The sequence below is a fragment of the Oryx dammah genome, unplaced genomic scaffold (assembly GCF_014754425.2).
Source record: "Oryx dammah isolate SB20612 unplaced genomic scaffold, SCBI_Odam_1.1 HiC_scaffold_12, whole genome shotgun sequence".
Lineage (NCBI taxonomy): Eukaryota > Metazoa > Chordata > Mammalia > Artiodactyla > Bovidae > Oryx > Oryx dammah.
Window position 1 is genome coordinate 34,521,481 of NW_024070196.1, and position 23,029 is coordinate 34,544,509.

The following is a 23,029-nucleotide window of genomic DNA, read 5'->3' on the forward strand; positions in this document are numbered from 1 at the left end:
GGAAGCTGTTCCAAGTGTGTGCTCCGTTGACTCTTCTCAGCCCCATGGACTGTGGCCCGCTGGGCTCCTCTGTCCACAGAGGCGGCTCCTCCTGGGATTCTCCAGGCAAGAATACTGGAGCGGGTTGTGTTTTCCTCCTCCAGGGGATCTTCCCAACCCAGGGATCAAACCCTCATCTCCTGTGTCTCCTGCGCTGCAGGCTGATTCTTTACCGCAGAGGCCAGATTTTTCCAAAACCAGACACAAAATTACGTCTCACTTTGCTCAACTCATACCTTTTACCTTTTTAAAATCTTTTTCTCCCCCAAGAATTTCTGACATAGTCTACTTTCTGTGTCTCTGGGAAAGATGACTTTCCCATGAAGAAAAAAATATTCAGAATCTAGGCTTCTTCCAGCTGGACAATACAAGGGATCAAACTCCTGATATGCATTTTTTTAGGTTCATGGAAAGAACTGTTAAACTAGGAAGGTGCTTTGCAGATTACCTGTCCCAACACCAATATTTTTAAAAATAGGAAACAGTCACCTCGATCAAAAGATGTTTTCCTTACTCCACCCAGACCTTTCCCCTTGCAACACTAAGGGCTGCTGGTCATCACAGGTCATTGCAACACCACTGGGAGCTAAGTACACTGGGGTTCAGCCAGTTCTTCCAAACTGCCATTTTTCACTAGGATTGGGCTGCTGCTGCTGCTGCCGCCAAGTCACTTCAGCCGTGTCCAACTCTGTGCAACCCCATAGACAGCAGCCCACCAGGCTCCCCCGTCCCTGGGATTCTCCAGGCAAGAACACTGGAGTGGGTTGCCATTTCCTTCTCTAATGCATGAAAGTGAAAAGTGAAGGTGAAGTCACTCAGTCATGTCCGACTCTTTGCGACCCCATGGAATGCAGTCTACCAGGCTCCTCCGTCCATGAGATTTCCCAGACAAGAGTACTGGAGTGGGCTGCTCCCCTCTTAATATATGCAGTTTTCTGGCTTCCTGCAACGCGGCATCTACAATATTAATTTCCCACCACCATTCTCAAGCCTTTCCTCCTTGTTGGGGCTATCCACTGATGGTCACTATCACTCACTAAAGATCTTGGAATTTGGCACCCTGCATCTCCTGCCATCACCTAGAAAGACTGCCCCTTTCATGTAGCTGCTGCTGCTAAGTCACTTCAGTCGTGTCCAACTCTGTGCGACCCCAGAGACGGCAGCCACCAGGCTCCTCCGTCTCTGGGATTCTCCAGGCAAGAACACTGGAGTGGGTTGCCATTTCCTTCTCCAATGCATGAAAGTGAAAAGTGAAAGTGAAGTCGCTCAGTTGTGTCCGACTTTTCCAGGCAAGAGTACTGGAGTGGGGTGCCATTGCTTTCTCCGCCTTTCATGTAGAAGACCCACCAAAAACCTAGCCTCCAAGATCCTTGGCTCATCAACTCTAGGAACCTGCATTCACCACTTTCATGGCCATGCCATCATCTGAGAACAGCTTCACCTAAAACTGTGATGTGGTATAACCTTATATCCTTTGGCTGGTTTTTTAGCCTCGCTGATGTAACTGACCCTGATGCCACCATTTATCTACCCATCCATAGCCTCTTGGGCTTCCCTTATCACTTTGAACTCTGTGGGTCATCTCTCAGTTCTGCTTTTTCCTTCTAGCACTTCTAAAACCTAAGCTCCAACTTCTGGACCAATATAGCCATCTGGTTTCTCCACTTCTGCACTTGCACTGTTGAACATACACAATGGAAGTATACTCAGAAGTGACAACTATCCAGACTGGTGTTATCAGGAATGTGGGTCTCCAGCCTGAAGTGAGCTGTCAGCAGCCGTGGGCACATCTCGTGTCTCTGTCTTATCCCATCCTCTACAGCAGCCACAAAACTTACGGCACACTCTACAGGCCCCAGCCCACAGCCACACCTCTCTTCCAGAGGCAGCACTGCCTCCTGCTTCAAAGAAAAAAACTGACTATCGCAGACACAGTGTTCTAAATGAATTCACTCACACTGTGCTGGCCAAGCTAAGCTCATCATTTAGCGGAACACATCTATTTTTTTTTTTAACAGCAACCAAGGCACCAAAGAGGGATGGTCATTTTGTGCCATTTTGCTACCAAATGGACACAATGAAATCTCTGTATCTGGTGGTACTGCCTAGCATGGCCTTTTAGCTTCTCAGTGGGGAGGCACTTGTCCCTGAGGATATAAACCAGGAGAGTCAGTCAAGGAGACCCAACAGTCCAAGGTGCAGTAAGGGAGACCCACAGTACAAGGGAAAATCCCCCTGCTCTTGGCCCTACAGCTCACCACACTCCCTCACGTCCTTGCTCTCTCCCAGCAGCACCAGTGTTGTATACTGAGGAGCAGAAAAGCATCTGATCCCCTCTTCCTTTACTCCTTTGCCGCTTGGATTTCTCATGAGGCTCAGACTACAACAACAAAAGAACCTCTAGTTACGCTGATACCCCTGCTTATAGTCAATGCTAGTTTTCCTTAATTAAGAATAAGAGGATGATGTATGAAAGACATTTCCAATCACAGACTAGAATATGATATAATAAAAAGAAAAACTAGCACCTGTTTTATGCAATCAGACTGCAGCCTCAACTCCTCTCTGCTGTCTGGTCCTCAGAAACTAGCATCTGAGGCCCAGTTCACTTCTGTGATGATGGCTGAGCAGGGGGGCCTTTGGAGCAGATGGCAGCTGACAGAGACCAGGACAGCAGTCATCCTACCGATGACCACAGGCGACAGCAGCCTCAGACGTCTCCACATGGAAGTACTGCTCTGATCTTGTTGGGGATCCTTTTCATTTGTTTAATAATATCCTTTCTTCTGGAATAGGGTCATTACTCTTGTTTTCAGAAATCCTAAGGAAGCAAGACTAACCCACATATGTTGGGGAGAGGAAAAGAGAACCAGAAGAAAAAAGCTAATGAAAAACAGTACAGAGATGCCTCAGAAAATTAAAAATAAAACTATCATATGATTCAACAATCCCACCTGTGAGTATTTATACAAAGAAAACAAAATGACTAACTCAAAAACAAGAACCTGCACCCATGTTCACTGCAGCATTATCTACAATAGTCAAGACACAGAAACAACTTCAGTGTCCACCACTGATGGATGAATGAATAAAGAAAATGTGAAATACTCACATACACAAGCACATACAGAAGAATATTATTCAGCCATTAAAAAAGAAGGAAATCTCGCCATGTATGACAGTATGGTTGGATCTTAAGGGCATTATGCAAAGTGAAATAAGGCCAACAGACAAAAATATGTACTGCATATTATTTTCATGTAGAATCTTTAAAAAATTAAAAAAAAAAACCAGCTCATAGATACAGAGAACAGATTGATGGATTGATTGCCAGGGGCAAGGAGCTGGGAAGGTGGACAAAATGGATAAAGGTAATGTACAAACTTCAAATTAGAAAGCAGTCCTGGGGGTGTAATGTACAGCACGGTGTCTACAGTTAACAAAACTGTGTTGTGTAATTGAAAGCTGCTAGAAGGGTAGATCTTTTTTCTTTTTCAAACTATTTCTCTTACTCTAGAAATTCTAAGAGAAATCATTTTTTTTTAATCCAAATGGTAATATTGTTAAAAATAAAAGCTTTCAACACTGAAGAAATCTGTGTTTGATTTTTTACTTTCTGAAATTTGCTTCTCCTAATAATGATAAGAACTCACTATGATATAAACATGGCTGGTATGTCGGGCTTCTTAGTGTCTGTTATTTGTATGCTGCCAGTCTTTTTAACCTATAAACTCCACCTTTGAAACACTTTTGTTCTCTCAGCTCTTGATAAACACATACCTACATTTCAGGGTTGGAAAGAACCACCTCCTATTTTACAGATGAGAATTCTGAGACATAGAAGCTTCATGACTTGCCAAAACTATGCCCATTTTTAGGGACAAGAATTTAAGTCCAACACTCTACAGCACTGTTCTCACCTCCAAGGATTCTTCATTCCTAACAATATTTACTACTGTAGGAGAGAACACTGGATGATAAAATCAAGGCTCAGAAAGGTTGAACTCACTCAGCCAGCTGGTGCTAGGGTTAAAAGCATCTTGTTGTTCCATCACGAAGTCATGCCCAACTCTTTCGTGACCCATGGACTGTAGCCCACCAGGCTCCTCTGTCCATGGGATTTCCCAGGCAAGAATAACTGGAGTGGTTTGCCATTTCCCTCTGCAGGGAAAGGGTAAATCTTAAAAGTTCACATTGTAAGAAAAAAAAAAAATCTGTAACTAAGAGAGATGACAGATGTTAACTAAACTTACTGTTGTGATCATGTTGCAATATATACATATAACAATGATTTGATATATTACTAAAACTAATACAGTGCTATATGTCAATTATATCTCAATTTATAGGAGAAAGAAGAAAGGGAGGAGGCAGAGGAGGAGAGGGAGAAGGAGAAAGAACCTAGCCTCCACGTCCCCTGGCAGGTACCAGTCATGGAAGGCGGAGTCTCCTTGGGCTCTCAGTGGGGACCAAAGCAAAACCAAACAACCTTGGCACTGACAGGAGGCCAGTCTGTGCCTCTCTCAGGAACCATCTGCCCCGACGTCCTTGGGATATCGCTGTGCATAATGGGGCACTGTCCAAGCCAGGGTTGAAAACTTAGGCCAGTCCAGGATTTATGCCAACAAGGGCCCTGTGATCGTTAATTTCACTGTCAACTTGCCTGGGCCATGGACCCCAGATATTTGATCACACATCATTCTGGATATTTCTGTGGGGGTGTTTTTGGATGAGGTTTATATTTAAACTGATGGGTTTTGAGTACATTGGATTGTCCTCCACGTGAGTGGCCTCATCTAATCTCCTGAAGGTCTGTCAGAACAAAGACTGACCTTCCCTGAGTAAGAAGGAATTCTGTTAGCAGACAGTCTTTTGAACTTGAACCATAACATCTGCCTCTTCTCTGGGTCTCATAATCACAACAATCAGTTTCTGAAATCTCTCTTTCCCTCTCCCACAGATATCTCCTAATGGTTCCGTTTCTCTGGAGAACCCTAATACTGCACAGTCTTCCTACAAACTGAGCCGCCAGGTCATCAGGAGACAAGCACCTGTTTAGTTGTTGCCCTCGCAGCACCTTCACTAGCAGGGCTGCCTCAGTGATGAGACTCAAAAGTCAGACTGACCTTTGGTGAGCGCTGCTGCTCATATATCACACCCCGTGCACAGGGTCAGTCCAGATTCCACCTGTGCCCGTCTCCTCCCTTCCTAGAGTCTCTCTGCTTCCATGAAACTTGCTCCACCCCTCTGTGATCTGATCCAGTCCCCTCATGTCTTTCCCAGGCCACTGTTCCACCAGTATAGGATTCACCTTAGAAGAGTAAAATATATTATGCAGAACTGTGGTGAATGCTACTTAGAAAGTATAGTGAATTAGATATAATGTTCTACTTTCAAATACAGCATGATTTCCCAAAGCAAAGCAAAACATTTACACTCATAAGGACCAAGGCCACGCATTTGAGTGGGACTTAAGAGAAACTAAGCCAAGAATTGGATGAAAATAAGCCAAGGAATAGATGAAGGAGTAAGAAGTAGGTTCCTTCTAATGAGCACTGATCTCCAAGAGTCAGTCAGTCGGTGTGCCGTGTCCATACGTGCGACCAATGGCCAAAGGCCACCTCCACACACAGCTCCACCCTCCCAAGACAGGAGCCTACCTACTGGTTACTATTTCATCGCTCTCCGCACCCCAACCTCTGCCTCCTCTCCCTCACCCACACTCACCTTTCTTAGAAATTTTTATATAAATATGGATATATAATTGTTAACATTTTCCAAATGCACAGATAAAGAAGTTAAGGTTCCCCTTCACTTCTCCTCTCTCAATCCTAGCTCCCTTTCTGAAGTTACAAGCACTAGGCAGCTGTTTGGTATATATCCTTTTCAGATCTCAGCCTACATATTTACTCTGTAAGTATATAATACTTCTTTGTATTTTTATACTTGGGGTAATATTTTTAGTGTTGTTTCAATCATTTCCTTTTTTCTGTTGACAAAATGGAGACCTTTCCATTCTAGTGAATTTATATCATTTACGATATGCCAAGCAATGGTGTAAGAGAATTACATTTCTCAGCTGGACTATTGCAATAATTCCCTAAGGTTCCTCCCTACTCCCAGCCTTATACCCTAAGTCTATCCCATGCCTGTCTGAGTGATTTTACAGAAGCCCAAACCTGATACTCTTACTCTCCTGATTAAAATCTTTCACTGACTTCCCACTGCCTTGAGGAGCAAGACCAAATTGTCAGTATGGCTTACAAAGCCCATCAGAATCCAGGCTCTTCCACATATCAGGACAAAACTGTAATTCAAAAAGATTCATGCACCCCTATGTTCATAGCAGCACTATTTAAAACAGCCAAGAGATAGAAGCAACATAAATGCCCACTGTCAGATGAATGAATAAAGAAGATATAATCTATACAGATACACACATATATATACACAGAGAGAGAGAGAGAGAGAGACATAAAATGGAATATTATTCAGCCACAAAAAATGAAATGCCATTTGCCGCTACATGGATGGATCTAGAGATCATCAGACTAAGTGAAGTGAGAAAAAGACAAATACCATGTGACATCTCTTATATCAGGAATCTAAAACAAGACAGAAGTGAACTTACCAATGAAACAGACTCACAGACACACAGAACAGACATGTGGTCGCCAAGAGGAAGGGAGTGCAGAGAAGCTTGGACTGGGAGTTTGAGACTAGCAGATGCAAACTATTATATATAGAATGGATAAAAGCAGCAGCAGCATATAGCACAGGGAACTATACCCAATATTTTTTAATAACTTATAAGGGAAAAGAATCTGAAAAGAAATAGATACATGAATGTATAACTGAATCACTTTGCTGTACACCAGAAACTAATACAACACAGTAAATCAGCTATACTTCAATTAAAAAAAAAAAACAAAGAATCTGGGCCCCTTCCTATGTGGCGGGCCTTACCTCTTGTCCTAACCCTATACCCCAGCCATGGCAGCATATTTGCAATCCCCAAAGCATACCAAAGCTGGTGCTGCTTCTTGTCCTTCATGCCCTTCTTTGCTTTCTAAGAAAAATTAGTTGAGTTGCAAAACATATATGTAATAACCAAATAAATTCTCCTGCTGCATGGGGATATTAGCCACATCACTGTTAAAAGTGGTGTGGCTAATCTAGCAAAAATTTGTTTAGAATAAGAATAAAGTTTCTTTGTTTAGAGTATGAACCTAAAGCATCATTTTCTGGTGGTGATTAGAGAGTCAGCTGCCTGGCAAACATCTACTTGCCTCCTGACACCCAGTGGAGCAGTCACTCCTATCTGAAGCCTTTTTCTGACTGTGCTGTGAGAATCACTGTCCTCCTTGACATGATCTCACCCGTCCCCCAGGACACAGCACAAGCAAAGCAGCCATAACATTTCGGTGTCAGTGCTGACTTACATCTTTCTCATCCTGTCAGACAATACACAGCTTAAGGAACAGAAGCCTACCTTTTTGTTTTTTAATCACAGTATAACTGATGTACAATATTGTGTTAGTTTCAAGTGTTAGGTGCCTATCTTATTTGACTTTTAATCTCCAGCAGCCAATGCTTTATAGGACTATATAGTAGACATTTTGTGGTTAAAATAACAAATCAATAAAATTTTTTATTGAGGTATGTAACTTATCTGGCCCCAAATAATATTTAAGATGAGATACAAAGACACTGACAATATACCAACACACACACACACACACAAAAGAAAACCTTAAAAAATGGTTTTTAAATAAGGCAAATAGGAAATAAGGGTTAAAAATTTGTGAAGCCAGGATTGAGATTATCATACGTGCTAGCAGCAGACCACATATTTGGCTTTCTAGAAGCCAGCAGCAATAACAAGTTTCCCAGAGTCCATAAGGTTAAAATAAACTGGCTGCCAAGGAGAAGCATGAACTAGTCCCGACAGTTGCCACAGAGAAACTTCCCTCAGGAGACCTCAGAGTGGACACTATGTAATGAGATCAACAGCAGCTTGAAATATTTCTTAGAATTAACACAGACACCAGTTTCGCAGAGATATTACTCCTAAGAATCGTTCACCATAAACTACAGACTCAAATCAACACATTCAAATCAGCTCTTCCTGACAGCTGGGTTAGTTAGAAGATACACCTTAGTTATCAGCAGCAGTGTCCTTGATACATTTTGGGCCATGGACAACTTTTTGAGAATCTGATAAAATGCTATGTATTCTCCCCTCAGAAACACCACCTTGATATAGTATTTTACATATATTTTCAAGGGATTATAGAAAACCTGGAGCTTGTTCATGGACTGTCCAGGTTAAAACACCCAACCTGGATGGAAGATGTACTATATCTGAGTCAGGCTGAATTATAAAGAACCACATACATTAACGGTCAGCCATGGTGAGCATTAGGCTTCTTCCAGAAAACAGAGGTACCTAGTAGGAACACCCTCTCACTGCTGGAGGTGAGGGCATGGGCAAGGCCAAGAGTCTCCAGAATCCTATACACAAAAGCTCTACAGTTCAACATCATTAAATATGGCCAAAAATAACAAGTCTGGAAAATAGTCAACAGAGGTGTAACCAAACAGGTATCTCAACTGGTGTTTTTTTCCCTAATCTCATTAAAACGCTTGAAGACTATCTACTTCTTGAGTAATGTAGCTTCCTGCGATGCCTTTCAAGAAAAGTTCGTTGAGCTGCAAAACATAATGTAAATCAATAAAAATTCTGCTGTATGAGGATGTGAGTGATACTGCCAATAGCTGGGTGAAGGGTCTAGCAAAAAGCTTTGAATTAAAATGAGAATCTAAAGCTTCACTTCAGGGTGGTAATTAGAAAACAGACTCAGCTGTATATTAAGAATACTTTCAGATCATGATAACAAATCTATATCACCAATTTTATTTATCTTTAATTCTTTACCTTTTGGAGGGAGAGCATACTTCCAGTTCATTAAAGGTGATACAGTCCTTGGGTCCTGGCCTTAGAAGCCCAAATATGAAAAAACTCTACTCTCCCAAAGAAAATGTACCTTTGCAGAAGGTGGTTATGAGAAATTGGTCAGATATTCCACCAAAATAGCATGTGAAGCTTACGTATACTGCTGCTCTCCCACTATATACGACCCTATTTCCTGTTTCCTATGTTATCTTCCTTTCTCAGTATTCTCAAGTCTCTCGGATTTTTTTCAAGGACCTACATCAGGCTTACTAGCTATCTAGAGTTTCCAGAAAATACCAGTATCCCACTTTCTGATATATAAGACAATCACTCATCTGCTGGTAACTTCCTATTCTCTGTAATTCTCATAGACTTTCAATGGTGCCCACATCTGTAAGCAATGTGTGAACCAGGGGACTAGACTGTTCTGAGTCCATAAAGTTTTTCTAAAGAGAGGGATAACAAGATCAGAGCTGCTCTCTGGAAAGATACTCTGCCAAGGAACAATATCCAGTTGACGCACTGGTGTTGTGGGCTGAGCTGTACCCCCACCCGAAATTCATACACTGAAGCCCGAAGCCCCAGTACCTCAGAAAATGACTATTTGGAGATGGGGCCTCTAAAGAAGGATTAAGTTAAAACGGGGCTGTTATAGAGTGGGCCCTAACCAAATCTGAATGGTGTCCTTACAACAAGAAGAGATCGGGATGTGTGCACAGAGAGGTGATCATGTGTAAGGTGGCTACTGCAAGCCCAGAAGAGGCCTCAGAAAGACCAGACGTGCAGACAGCTGTATCTTGGTCTTCTAGTCTACAGAACTATGAGAAAATCAATTTCCGTTGTTTGAGCCACTCAGTCCATGGTATTCTGTTATGGCAGCCCCAGCAAACTGATTCAGACGGGATCAGGTAGAAGGCAGCTGCAACAGTCAGGGACCGGAGGAGAGCACCTGTGGCAACAATGCAGAGACCCCGGAGGGCGTGAGGGACACGGCCGGGCTGAGAGACCCCGCAGGGCGTGAGGGACACAGCTGGGCTGAGAACACAGAGCCTGAGACAGGGATGTGAAGACGGGCGATGAAGAGTAGAAATGTACTCTGCGAGATGGGCTGGTTGGCAAGAAATTTACAAAGTTAAATATATTTTATATTTTAAAATACGGGGGGTCAAAAAAGGGGGACAAGTGATCAAGGAAAGAGGAGTTTCATTATAAACACATGTCTAGATGTGTCTGGCTAAGTGCTTTCTTTGTATCTCTTTGTCTACCTTGGTCTTTATTTTCTCAATGAGACACTCAAACAATTGTTGACTGACAATCTCACTTGGGGAAGAAGATTAACATTAACATAAAATAGGCCCAGGTCCATCTGCTTTTTTTTCTTTTACTTTTTTTTTTTCCATCTTACACTATGTCCTTAAATAGTGAGCCTATCTCAAATTTCCTTGAAAGGGCCTAACTAACTTTTTAAACATCCTTTTAATCATTCTCTTTGTATTTTCTGCATGCCTTAGCTTATTCTGCATCTTTATAGACTCTATCATTGAGGTTTATCCCATTCTTATATAGTATTTATCCTTAATAATGTCCTACTCTTTTAATTTTTAAATATGCCATTTAAAAATCTTTGAGTTCTTCAGAAAGCAATCCCTAAAATATTAAAGAATTGTTTCATATTAATTCATGACAAATATTTTCTAAATAAAAAAGGACGCAATAAAGGGGTAGAAGAAAAGACACAGAGACTAACTTTGCTGAGCACAGTAAAGGCTCTGGGAAGAGTTTAAACTATTTTTAAAAATCACTATTTCTGTTCAAATTTATGCTACACTGTCCATCTGAAATTCTGGCCATGAACTGTATTCTAAACACTAACAAATCTGGAAGACAAATTAATTACTTACAGTCACAAAGAGATCATGGTTTGAAAAGCCTATAGCAAAAATTCTATCCCTATCTGTATAGAAATGAAAATAACACTTGTTTCATAAGACTATAACAAGATTAAACATACTGTTCATAAAGCTGGCATATAGCATGTTCTCAGGAATTTCATCCATCCATTCAAAAAACATTTAGTAAATAACAAGGTCCCAGGTGAAGTTGTTTGGTGAAGGCCAAACAATGGGCCTTTCCTCTTTAAAGGCACAGGGACATGGCCAAGTTGCCATGGAACCTGCTTCGGTGTCTGGCTCAGGCTGGACAGATCCCATCAACACGTCATGGTTTTAATACCTTCCCTCCAAAATAATCTGTGCCTTACTTTTCCCACCTTGTAAGAACTGAAGGTATTGCTGTAACTATTTTTTAATCCAACACGTTGTATTAAATAATATATGTCTTCTTCATATACTACTGTCCTCTACTAAACCAGTTAGAAAAATTAGCTTCCCAATTTTATTTGTATATCCCCATTACTAAATTGTTGAGTTTAATGGATAAATATAAGAATGTAAGAAGAGTTCTAAAGTTCTAAAACTCAAGAAACACACTCAACTAGAATAGTTTACTTTTCATATGATTATTTTGACAAATACTCTGCCTCAAAGAAAACAAAGAAATAAGGTAAATCAATCTTACATTTAAAGATTAAAGGTTAAATCTGACTCAGAAAAAGACTGTCCGTATTTCTAATTCTAATAAAATGAAAAGTAACAAAAGGAGACCGGCCATGCAAAATGCAGCATTATACTATCCCAGAATCAGAATTTTCAAGAGGAAAGGGACCCTCTTCTCTCGTTTCCATACAAGCAGTCACCTCCTCCTCCACACACAAACACACATGCAATTGTCAAATAAGCCAAAGCTAGAAATAGCTATGAAGATAAAGGTCAAATTACATGAGAGAATTTTTTAAAAGAAACATAACCAATAGGAAAAAATGAAAATATATAAAGACATATAGCAGGTATCAAAATATATGTATTATTACTGTTCATCAAGTGTTATGTTTCAAAAAGTAATTTTTAAAATAGAGGTATTATTTGACTCTGTTACTCTCTTCCATTTCCTGTTTATGTTATGACCATCTATAAATCTATGAATTGTTTTCTATTTGCAAAATGATTCAGCTAGAAAGCAGAATGAGACTGGTCATTCAACAGTCTCTCCCACCCACCCTTGCAGACATCACATCACAAAGACTATGACTCATTTTGTCATACAGTTTCTATCCTTTCAAGAGTTTTAAGATTGTTGTGATGAATACTGGCTCATAAATCTGAATATTAGGATGAAATTATTTGTGCCATTTCCTCACAGCCAAAAGGGATGTTAACAATGGTACCAGACAGTTCTTAATCCTAATTTATAAAATGATTCACAGCTTTTAGAAAGAGAGAAACAGACAGAGGGAAAGAAAGGGATTTAAGGATTAAATATCTGACTCAAGTATGAACTCTCAGATCTATGGTTTTTAATTAGATCACAGCTAGTTCTGAAATTGGCTAGAAATGTTGACATGTTATTCATTAGCTGAAAAGAAAAACTTCCACAATAAAAATTAATCCTAACGAAATGCTTGTGTTTTAGCTTTATTGCTTCCTTTGAATAATGTGAAAGGTGTCCACAGAAGGAACCACAGTGATGCTACGTTCAACTTATCTGCTTTGCACACTTCATGCTGAAGTGTATATGCTTATTTATCTAAAGTTCCAGCTCATTCAACAATACACATCGAACCTCTTCATGGGCCTCAGCACGGTTATTCATTCGAGTCGAGGGAATTCTGGAGTGCCTAAAGTCAGTCTCAGTCCTCAGAGTAGAAAAGAGAGCCAAAGACTACTGGGTAATGTTTAAATTGTTCAAAATCCTTGCCACCTAGAAAGTTCCAGTAAAACTGAGGGACAGGAGGTTAAAGCACATCAAGCTATTAGAGAGAATTTTTAGATAGCATGCAGGAGAGGACAGATGGGTACAGGGCCATGTGAAAGCCATAGGGTCTGATGCAAAGCCTAGGACTGGGGTCAGGAAAGAGGACTAAGTGCACTTCAGCTCGGGAAACAGCCTGATTCACGGCTAAGAGGAAAAGAAGGATGTCAGAAGGCTGTCAGAGAGGAAGTCAGAAGACTTGGCTCATTTGTTGGGTACACACTGAACTTAACACACATTCTTTGAGTGGACAGAGCTCACAGTCCCAGTGCAGGAGATAGACATGTAAACAATTAATTACAAGAAAAACTGTTAAGTCTACAATACATCCCAACTACTATGGGGAAAAAAAGCACAGACAGAAACAATTAAGTCTCCCTGGGAAGGTAGGGGAAAGTTTCACAAAGGAAAAGACCACTGATCTGGCTGATAAAAGATCTTTTCAGGGAAAAGTGAGAGTGGAAGGAGGGTGTGAGAGAAGAATTGCTATGATAAAGAAGGATTTTCCAACAACAAGGATCACAAGTGGAAAAGCCAACTGTAATAGTGATAGTTCTGCCACATTGGAGACAATCACAAAGGCAGAGAGCGCTGGCAGCATCGGGGGAGTGTGGATAGTAAAGAGCTGAAGTAACACTGAGAAGGTAGGTCATATTTCAGAGGAAAAGTCGGGAGGGTCTGTTCATAGGTAAGAAAAGGAGAGAGGAAACCAAGAGACAGGGTGAAGAAAAGTCCCTGAGGCAGGGATGAATCCCAGGTGTCTAGTTTTGGAGACTAGAAGAAGAATTTCATTTCGGGCAGAAATTCAGTAGGAAGGGTGCCAGGTGGAGAAAATGATGCTATGTTTTGTTTTCTGCAGGATGAACTGAGGCTGCGGCAGTACATCCGTCCTTTAGGCAGCAGGATCACAATACTAACAACAGAGACAGAAAATCAGAGAGATCTGAAATGATCTGTGCTGAAGGATCACAAGTATTTGGAAGGATGGGAAGAGAGGCAAAAACAGAGCCTTGGGGGATACAAAAGCAAAAGACCGAAGATAGGAGGGACCAGAGGAAAAGACGGTTGGAAGGGTGAGAGGAAACCAGGTTAATTGTGCCAAGGAATTCTGGTGAAGACAGGCAGACAATGGCGTCAAGTGTCAGAAGGAGGGTGACAAACTGGATAAGTCCATGTGATTGAACTGGAAGACTGCCGGGGCCCAGAATGATTTAAGTAGAATACCAGAAGCACAATCCAGAGTTAGAAAGAGAAAAGGAGATGAAGTAGAAGAGAGTACAGGATTCTAGGATACTGGTCTCAGAAGAATGAATGAACAATGCCCAGCACACCTGAGGAATTTTACATCACACAGTACATGGTAAGTATCTTAGACGCTTTTTAAAGAAAACAATTCATAATGAGAGCTTTAAACTAATTGTCCTGAGCAATGATTCATCTTTTTATAGACTACACCAAAAATGCTAATAGCCAGCTTTTTAATATTTCAAATATAATTACATTTTCCAAATATAATTTTGTTACATATAATTATCTTCTTAAAAGGCTGACTAAGTGCCTAATTGTATATGTTACTATACCAAGAGAACTGTAAACCTTGACCAGGCTTTGAATAGCATGTGGCCCATGAGTAGTTATCCACATAGAATGTTTTCATCAGCAGCTCACTTTTAGTGAGAATTCCCAGAGTAAAAGGTACAAGTCTTTTTATAATATTTATATGGAGAAGTCATGGTCCCTACCTTAAGATGCCAAATTTTCTCAAAGTGCATAAATCATGAACAGAGAAAATAACCCACTCACAGAATCTAGCCAGATCATTACTACATTACACAAATTTCCTTTAAAAAGCAAAACAAAACAAACAGGGAAAAAAAAATCTTCCCTCCCCATCCTCTGCAATATCTTAAAAAATCTGTGAACTTTACACTTTAGAATTCTATGGGATAATTTAATTTAGAGGGTAACTTAATTTGAGGAAGTAAGTAGCCCTTTGAAAATACAAATGCAGGCGACTTCTCTGGTATTCCAGTGACTAAGCCTCTGCACTCCCAACGGAGGGGCCTGGGTTCGATCCTGTTCAGGGAACTAGACCCCACCTGTGGCAACTAAGAGTTCAGATGCAGCAGCTAAGATCCAGAGCAGCCAAATAAATAATTTTTTAAAAGAAAATCCAAATGCAAACACACACACACACATTACTGATTACTGTCAATGAATGAGTATTAAGGATATACCAGTCAACTCCAAAGTCACCCTATTCAGGAAGAGTGACAGGGAACAACTGGGAGGAGACATAAATTAAAAACTGCATATCGGCTATCGTTGCCTCTAGGCCCTCCAAATTTCTTCAAACTAAAAATATCCCACAGGAATTTAGAATGGGACTAATCTGGTTTCTAAGAACTATGTGGTATATGGCTCAATGGGTGAAGTTCCCTGGGAGTTGCCATTTTTCCTTTATTCCCTGCCTAAATTCCTATGGCCATAAATAACCTAGCTTAGAGAGAGAAAGCAATAGCTACCCCCTAACAATGGATGCCGGAGAAGGCAACAACACCCCACTCCAGTACTCTTGCCTGGAAAATCCCATGGACGGAGGAGCCTGATGGGCTGCAGTCCATGGGGTCTCGAAGAGTCGGACACAACTGAGCGACTTCACTTTCACTTTTCACTTTCATGCATTGGAGAAGGAAATGGCAACCCACTCCAGTGTTCTTGCCTGGAGAATCCCAGGGACGGGGGAGCCTGGTGGGCTGCCGTCTATGGGGTCGCACAGAGTCCGACTCGACTGAAGCGACGCAGCAGCAGCAGCAGCAGCAGTGGATGCGGCAAGGGAACACTGAAAATCTTGGCGCCACAACTGCGTTTCCCATTGCTGTGGTGGTGGCAGTTTAGTCACCAAGTCTTGTCGCACTCTTGCAACCCCATGCACTGTAACCCACCAGGCTCCTCTGTCCATGGGATTCTCCAAGCAAGAATACTGCACTAGGTAGTCATTCCTTCTCCAAAGGATCTTCCCGATCTAGGGGTCAAACCCAGGTCTCTTGCATTGCAGACAGATTCTTTACCCCCTGAGCCACCAGTGACACAATGAAAATTCCACAATGCTAATTGTTACTTGAATTATTTTGTCAACAGCCAAACACTTGACAACATACAAGTTAAGCATAAGACCAGATCCCCGGTTTCAGAGTGCAGAAAATGACAAGCTCAAAAACAAAATAGAACCAAGAATACTTGTTTGGAGAGGATACGGTAATGAGGTAAGGTTCGAGTCCAAATGTGCTGACTTGTCTTGTTCCAATTCCCAGTAATAGAGTGATTACCCCAGGCCAGTCTCTCACAGATGTTTGTTACAGGACAAAGGGGCCCAAGCAGGGGGTTTCGAAAAACAAGTAAAGGCAATAGCATGTGAGTAGTTACCTCCCTGTTCCACAGGCATCTTTTGGCCAGAAAATAACAATTCTAATAATGCGAGACCTTACACTGCCTTTCTTCAATATTGCTGACGGTAATTTCTAAGAGTCAATATGTAGATGAACAGTCAATTTTATAATTATAATGTATTGAGGATGATTCTTGTTTTGTCTATAACGTTTTTTCAAATTACACCTAAAAATCTCAGCTATCCATTTAAAACATCATAAATCTGAACATAATACTCAGAATCCACTTCTCATACCTGTGTCAAAATCTAATTATGGGATGGCCACTTTATAAACACAAAGAAAGCCCTCAGGGCATGTCACAAGAGGATATTGCCAGTTCTAGGCTGAAGTCACTTGGCACCAAACTCATTTTAAAAGGCTCCTAAGGTGTGGTAATATCCATGACTCATGAATTGTCCTTTCATTGCTGAACCAGTTACACGATTTCCACAATTAAATGAGCTATTGGGTTCTTACTTCATTTGTTTACTGCACACAAATGGCATTAGAGTAAACAGTATGCTTATTAAAGTAAATTGGTGGGATCCACTTGCCAGATATTACCCAAAAAAGTGTATGTGTGTGGAGGAGGGAGAATCTGGTGTCATCAATCAAAAGTTCCATTGACATAAAGGAAGAGAAGAAAAGGTGGCTTTCTTCATTACTCCAGGGGTACAACCAGAGGCAACCTGTGAACTCATAACAACTCCCCAGAGCAACTGACTATGTCAATATTTTGAAGTGGAAGAAGCCTAAAAAGCCAGAACGGCAGGGATAGTCCACAAGGGGGCAGGTGGGCAAGAATCGGCAGGTAAATTCAGACAATCAGTTCCGCCTTTGGACCTCAATCTCCTCTTCTACAAAATGAGGCTGGTGAAGTTCGTTTTTAATGACTGGGCTGCATGGAATATGTGCAGTGGCACAGAGGGTGGGAGTCATACGGGATCCCAACCTTGCTCCACTTGGGGGTGGGCAGGTCCCTCAGCCTCTTCAAGGCTCAGTGTCTTCCGGAGGCCAGAAGCCGGACGAGTGTAGCAGGCAGGCGGTCCCGGGAGAAGACCCAAAGGTGGCTCCAGCACTTCTAACTACCTTCATTTTTTCCAAAATAAAAGCATCTGGAATAAATTTAATGCTAAAATGTACACAAGCAGCACACTTTGCCCTTACTATACTCCACCACATGTTGAACGTGCTGCCTGGGATAAAATGTGCTCTCTTCTGAATGTTTTCACATGGTTCAGTACTTCAGAGCATATATTTCCGTTACACATCCCCATGGGCACGTGGAAGGAGCCTGGCAAAACATCCGGGACACCAAAGGGAAGGTGGATGTGCAGCACCCATACTGGCCCTGTCTTTCTTTTTATCTTGCTTTTACCAACATACTCGTGTCAAATACAGGTTATTTCAGGATTGTGAGAAAAGTGCAGGAAAGTGGGCCTTTTGATGTGAAAACAATTCAAGAGAGAACCTGGGGAGAAACGCAGGTGATCTCCAGCAAAACTGGGAAGCTGGAAATGCTGGCAGTGTCATTGGCCCGCCCTTCCTGCAGCTATCCGCCCGGCCCCACACCACCCTGCCCTGTGTCCCTTCAGAACTTAACCATGTCCCCTGCCCCTGACCAGCGCCCCACATTCATGCCACCGACTTCACAGCCTCCCCCCTCAACTGCAGTCCTGCTGGTCAGCTTTGGGGGAAGAAATTGTGCACACACAATTTAATTCACACGAAATGTTAAAACCAGGTAACTGCTCCACTCGTCCTTCCAGAGGCATCCTTCGCCCCGTATCCATGAGGACCCAGGTCCAGGGTTTCCCGCAGGCTCCAGCACCCACCGAGGCTCAAGTCCCTCGTGGAAATGGTGTAGGGCCGTCAGCCGTCGTCACCACAGATGGAAACTGTGGATTCGGAGAGCACACTGCATTTGCATTTTAGAAACATCTGGACAGAGAGTTAATGCCAAAGGAATAAATCTCAAGTGATAGATTTTGGGTGTATGGACAAACCAGTTTGAGGGAGGGGGCCTTGGGTTTTCCAATGTTTCAAATATGTCTAGATATCTGAATCTTAATTCATTGGGAAGCTGTAGCAAGCATTAACAGCTTTTATTTCTCCACGTTTGCTGATCAGTTTTGCTCCTTTAGGGGAATGGAGGGGATATGGTTAAGAGGATAATGGTATGGCATTGTTTCTCCTATATATTTCCTAACAGTCTCCTCCTGGTTTTGTCAACTATTAGTACACCTTTGATATGTCAGGGAAAAAACAAAACACTGACCTTAATTAAACATATTGTCCAGGTTGGCCTATACAAAAGTCATTTAAATTGATCATTTTCAGGTTTATATTCTTGTCAGTCTATCACCTGGTACAAGGTGATTTTTAAAAATCAGTACTCATCAGTCTGGATGAGTACTCTACTCTCTACCTTTGAAGGTCTTTAGCTAATTATCAGGTTGGCAGGGTTTCTCAGCCTTAATACTATTAACGTTTATGGTCAGAACATTTTTTATTTTTTTGCTGAGCGATTAGGGAGGTATCCTGTGCACTGTAACATCCCTGGCCTCTACTTAGCAAATGACAGTAGCACCCTTCCAGGCATGACAAGTGAAAACATCTCCAGGCATTGCCAAATGTCTCCTGGAGAGTATCAATCCTATTTCAGACCATTAAGTTAAAATAAGAATACAATAAAATAAGTTAAAATAAGAATACAGTAATGATGGCCCAGCCCAAAACTGGGAATAAAAAGTTAAGTGAAGTTGCTCAGTCTATCCGACTCTTTGCAACCCTGTGGACTGTAGCCTACCAGGCTCCTTCGTCCATTGGATTCTCCAGGCAAGAGCACTGCAGTGGGTTGCCATTTCCTTCTCCAGGGGATCTTCCCAACCCAGGGACTGAACCCGGGTCTCCCGCATTGGAGGCAGAAGCTTTAACCTCTGAGGGTGGTAATGTAATATGCAGTTCAGAATTATCCTTACTAACTCCCATACATGCCTGCATGCTCAGTCACTCAGTCATGTCTGATTTTCTGCGACCCCCTGGACTATGCCTGCCAGGCTCCTCCGCTCATGGGATTTCCCAGACCAGAATACTGGAGTTGGTTGCCATTCCCTTTCCCAGGGGATCTACCCGATCCAGGGATCGAACCCAGGTCTCCTGCATCGCCTGGACTGGCAGGCAGGTTCCTTACCAATGTGCCACCTGGAAAGCCCAGCCCCCATCCAGTTTTGTTCTAAAGGAAATAGGGCATTGAGAGCATCAAAGAAAATACCTGCAACTCATAAAACGTCTGGAAGAAAATGTACTAAAGGAAGTCCCAATATAAACCTAATCTGGGGGAAGAGTTCTGTCTTCTCGTCAAAGAACATACTACTTTTTGTGCTACTAGAAAAGAGTGAAACTAACTGGGACATATGTGCACCTCGTCCAGGCAGACAAGCACAGAATAAACCCCACACAGAAAGAATTTTGTTAAACCTAAATAGTTACCAAAACAGAGAAAGAGCACTAACCAATATACTGGGCTACAAGCATCTTTTCAGTTTTACTGGATAACGTAAGTGGTTGAGAAAATTGTTTAATTATGGCAGGCCTGAAAAAAGTTACAGACCTGAATCCTTTGCTTGTTGCTATTTTGAAATCAATAAAGACAAATTCTTATGAAAGGACATTTCCCATTACTGAATTTGTCAGCTAGGTTTGGCTGCAGAGTTTTCTCCTCTTCCTAACTCTCAGCCCAGAGTGAGAGCTTGCAAAGTTCCTTCAGTGTGCAGCTCTTTGGGACCCTAGGGACGGTAGCCCACTAGGTTCCTCTGTCCATGAGGAGTCTCCAGGCAAGAATACTAGAGTGGGGTGCCATTTCCTTCTCCAGGGGAACTTCCCAACACAGGGATCCAACCCACACCTCTTACATCCCCAGCACTGGCAGGTGGGTTCTCCACCAGTATCACCTGGAAAGCCCCAAAGGATGCAGTATTAGCATCACAAGGTAAAGAAGGCCTCTTGCGGGTTTGGGGGGAAAAAAAAAAAAAAGGATCAAGTTTTCCACCTGAAAACCATTATGGAAGGACTGGCAGAACAAACAGCTTTCAAAACATGCTTTACCTACACCTACAGGATGACAGTTAAAAAAATATCTGATCTCTTTCTCTCACTTCAAACTCATCTATTTTTATCAGCCTATTTTATACCTCTTTCCTTCCTCTTTCTTTAGACCAGCGGGTTCTCAAACTGTGCTCCCAGGTCAGCATCACCTGGGAACTAGTTAGAAATGCAGATGAGGCCCCACTCCAGACCTAAGCGACCTGAAACTCTGGGAGATGGTTCAGCCATGAACCACACAACAAGCACACTTTCCGGGTGGTTCTTATGCACTCTGAGTTTGACAACTAACGCCTCAGACCAATCTGATTTCTATTACCACAGATACATTATTATTATTACAGAAAATGCAACTGTAGACTAGTAAATTGAGTCCTCTGCGCACTTCAAACTCTTATTTGATCCTCAAACCTGATGCAAAGTATCTTTCCAACAAGGATCTTTTAACTGGGCTGCGGTCCCTCCTGGCTTTGCCCCGGAGACAACGGGCATCCCATAGAAGCGGTCGGAACTTCAGGCTCGGGGCGCTGGCGGCACCTCGCTGAGCCGCTCACCTCTGCTCAGCCTCCGGGCACCTCCGACGCGACAGGTTGTCTGCGCCCAGGGAGCCGCCCGCAAAGCCTGGGCACCGGGGCTCGGGGCCCAGGGGACTGGGTTAGTTGAGCAGCCGGCACACTCCAAAGCCTGGAGGAGCGTCTACCGCCACCGCAGCTCGGGGCAGGAGGGGGCGAGTGGTGAGCCCGAAACCGCCGAGGGCCGAGCGGAGAGAAACCACAAGTCCCACTGGGGTCACAGTGAAGAGGAAGAAGGAGCGCGGAGGCTGGAAGGCAGGGGCGGGGGAGAGAACCGCAGGGGATGAAGACGGCACCGGGGAGGAAGACCTGGGGAGCACTCACTGTGAGGGTCGCTCTTCTCGCGGACCCCGTCCACTCGGCCGTCGGGGTGGATGCGCAGGAAAAAGCCCCCGTTCTTGCAGTACAGCCGCTTGGGGTCCTTGAAGTGGCCGGGCGGGAAAGCGCCGCTGCCGCCGTCCTCCGGCAGGGCTGGCAGCGTGGTGATGCTCCCGGCGGCCATGGCCCCACCAAGGCCCTGGCGGGGTCCCCGAGCCCCTGGAGCCGCGCGGGGAGCCGCCGCGCCCCGGCCCCGGCCTCCGACGCGCTCCGGGGCGCGGCCCCGGCCCCGGCCCCCCAGCCTCCCTCCCCGCGGCACGCGGCCGCGCCCGCGAGCCCCCAGCCTCGAGCTGTTCGGCCGCTTCCCTCTCCGCCTGCCCTAGAGCGCGGGGAGCCCGGCGGTCCGGGATCGGGGGGGTGAGGGCTGGATGCCTCTGCGGCCGCCGCTCTCGGGAGGGCCGCCTCCCTAAGCCGCAGCACCCGGGATCCGCTCGCCACCGCGGGCACCGCGTCCGCCGGTCTGCTACCCGCCGGGCCGCGGCGTCACATCTAATACGTCTCCACCCCCGACGCCCACGACCCCCCACGCCCCCCGCCCGCCTCCCTTCCGGCGCACCGCCCCCTACCCGCTCCGGGTTTTCTGGGGCGGGTGTCTGGGTCGGGCGCTCGGGCCGCAGGACGCAAGCGCGCGACATCCGTGCCCCGGGAGCCCGAGGGGGAGAGCCAGGGCCGGGGGAGGTGCGGGACGCGGCGGGAGGCTCTGGCCCAGGCCTCCGCCGCTCTAGGGGCTCAGCCCCGCCGGTTCCCCAGAAGTTGCCCCAGCCCAGCTCCGCGCAGCCCAAACCACGTTTCGACTTTCTTCCACGTTGCGGAGCTTTCGCTGAGCAACCAGCCGTGACTCAACTTTTCAAAGATTAAATGCAATTTTCTCCCCCAGTCTTTTTCTCTGCCAGCGTCTCAAAGCGTAGGAACTATTTCCACCCCGAAGAAGTGGAAGAATTGGAAGTCAGGGAGGATTGTGTGTCAGAATAGGTTTTGAACGTCTTAATTACCCAAAGACGAAGGGCACGCAAACTGTTAACGGGGAAGGCGGAGGCTGAAGTATTTTACTAACAGGAGGGGAGAGAGAGGCCAGAGAAGGGGTTGAGTTGCAGAGAGGAAAAGATTTTTCTCTGACTAACCTGAGATAGTCAACGTGCAAAGATGAAAATGGCCCTCAAATCCTTATCGCGACTGAAGCATGTTAATGTCTTGTTCTAGCTAAACTGTTAGGCACTTCTTGGAGGAAGGGTAGTTTATTGAAAATCCCAAACTACAAAATTGAGGTTAATTACACTATTTTTCAGTAGAATATAACAGGCACTACAGATAAGCAAAATACTCATCTTTAGAACTTCATATGCTACTGTGTGCAAAGCATTCCAGTAAGTGCAGTGGGAGATGCCCGATCAAACGGGGTCTTCTGGCACAGTGAAGATGATACAAGGGGACCAAGAGTAACACAAATACTATTAACAGTAGAACACGTCAAGGCCACAGAAAAGTAAAAAGTTTCAGGAGATATCAGACAAGGAGTAATTCAGCTTGAGGATAGGCAGGAGTAAGGGAAAGCTTCTTGGAAGAAGTGAGAATACAGAAGTTCCTCTATTTAAGAACTTGTTTGCTTTCAAAAGATTATCCATGGGTGCATCTGTTCATAAGGCTCTGAGATGGGTTTAACTCTAGACACATTTCCAGGATGT

The 23,029-nt window shown here is 43.8% G+C and overlaps 1 protein-coding gene across 1 annotated transcript in view; it reads right to left on the reverse strand.

Moving 5' to 3' along the window:
* The window catches only part of FGF2 (fibroblast growth factor 2), a 61,305-nt gene extending 38,633 nt beyond the window's left edge, over nucleotides 1–22,672 (reverse strand). Inside the window, 3 exon segments of the mRNA XM_040251278.1 lie at nucleotides 21,294–21,909; nucleotides 21,968–22,167; nucleotides 22,669–22,672. Of these exon segments, the coding sequence (XP_040107212.1) occupies nucleotides 21,294–21,909; nucleotides 21,968–22,167; nucleotides 22,669–22,672 (820 nt within the window).
* Between the last annotated feature and the right edge of the window lie 357 nt (nucleotides 22,673–23,029).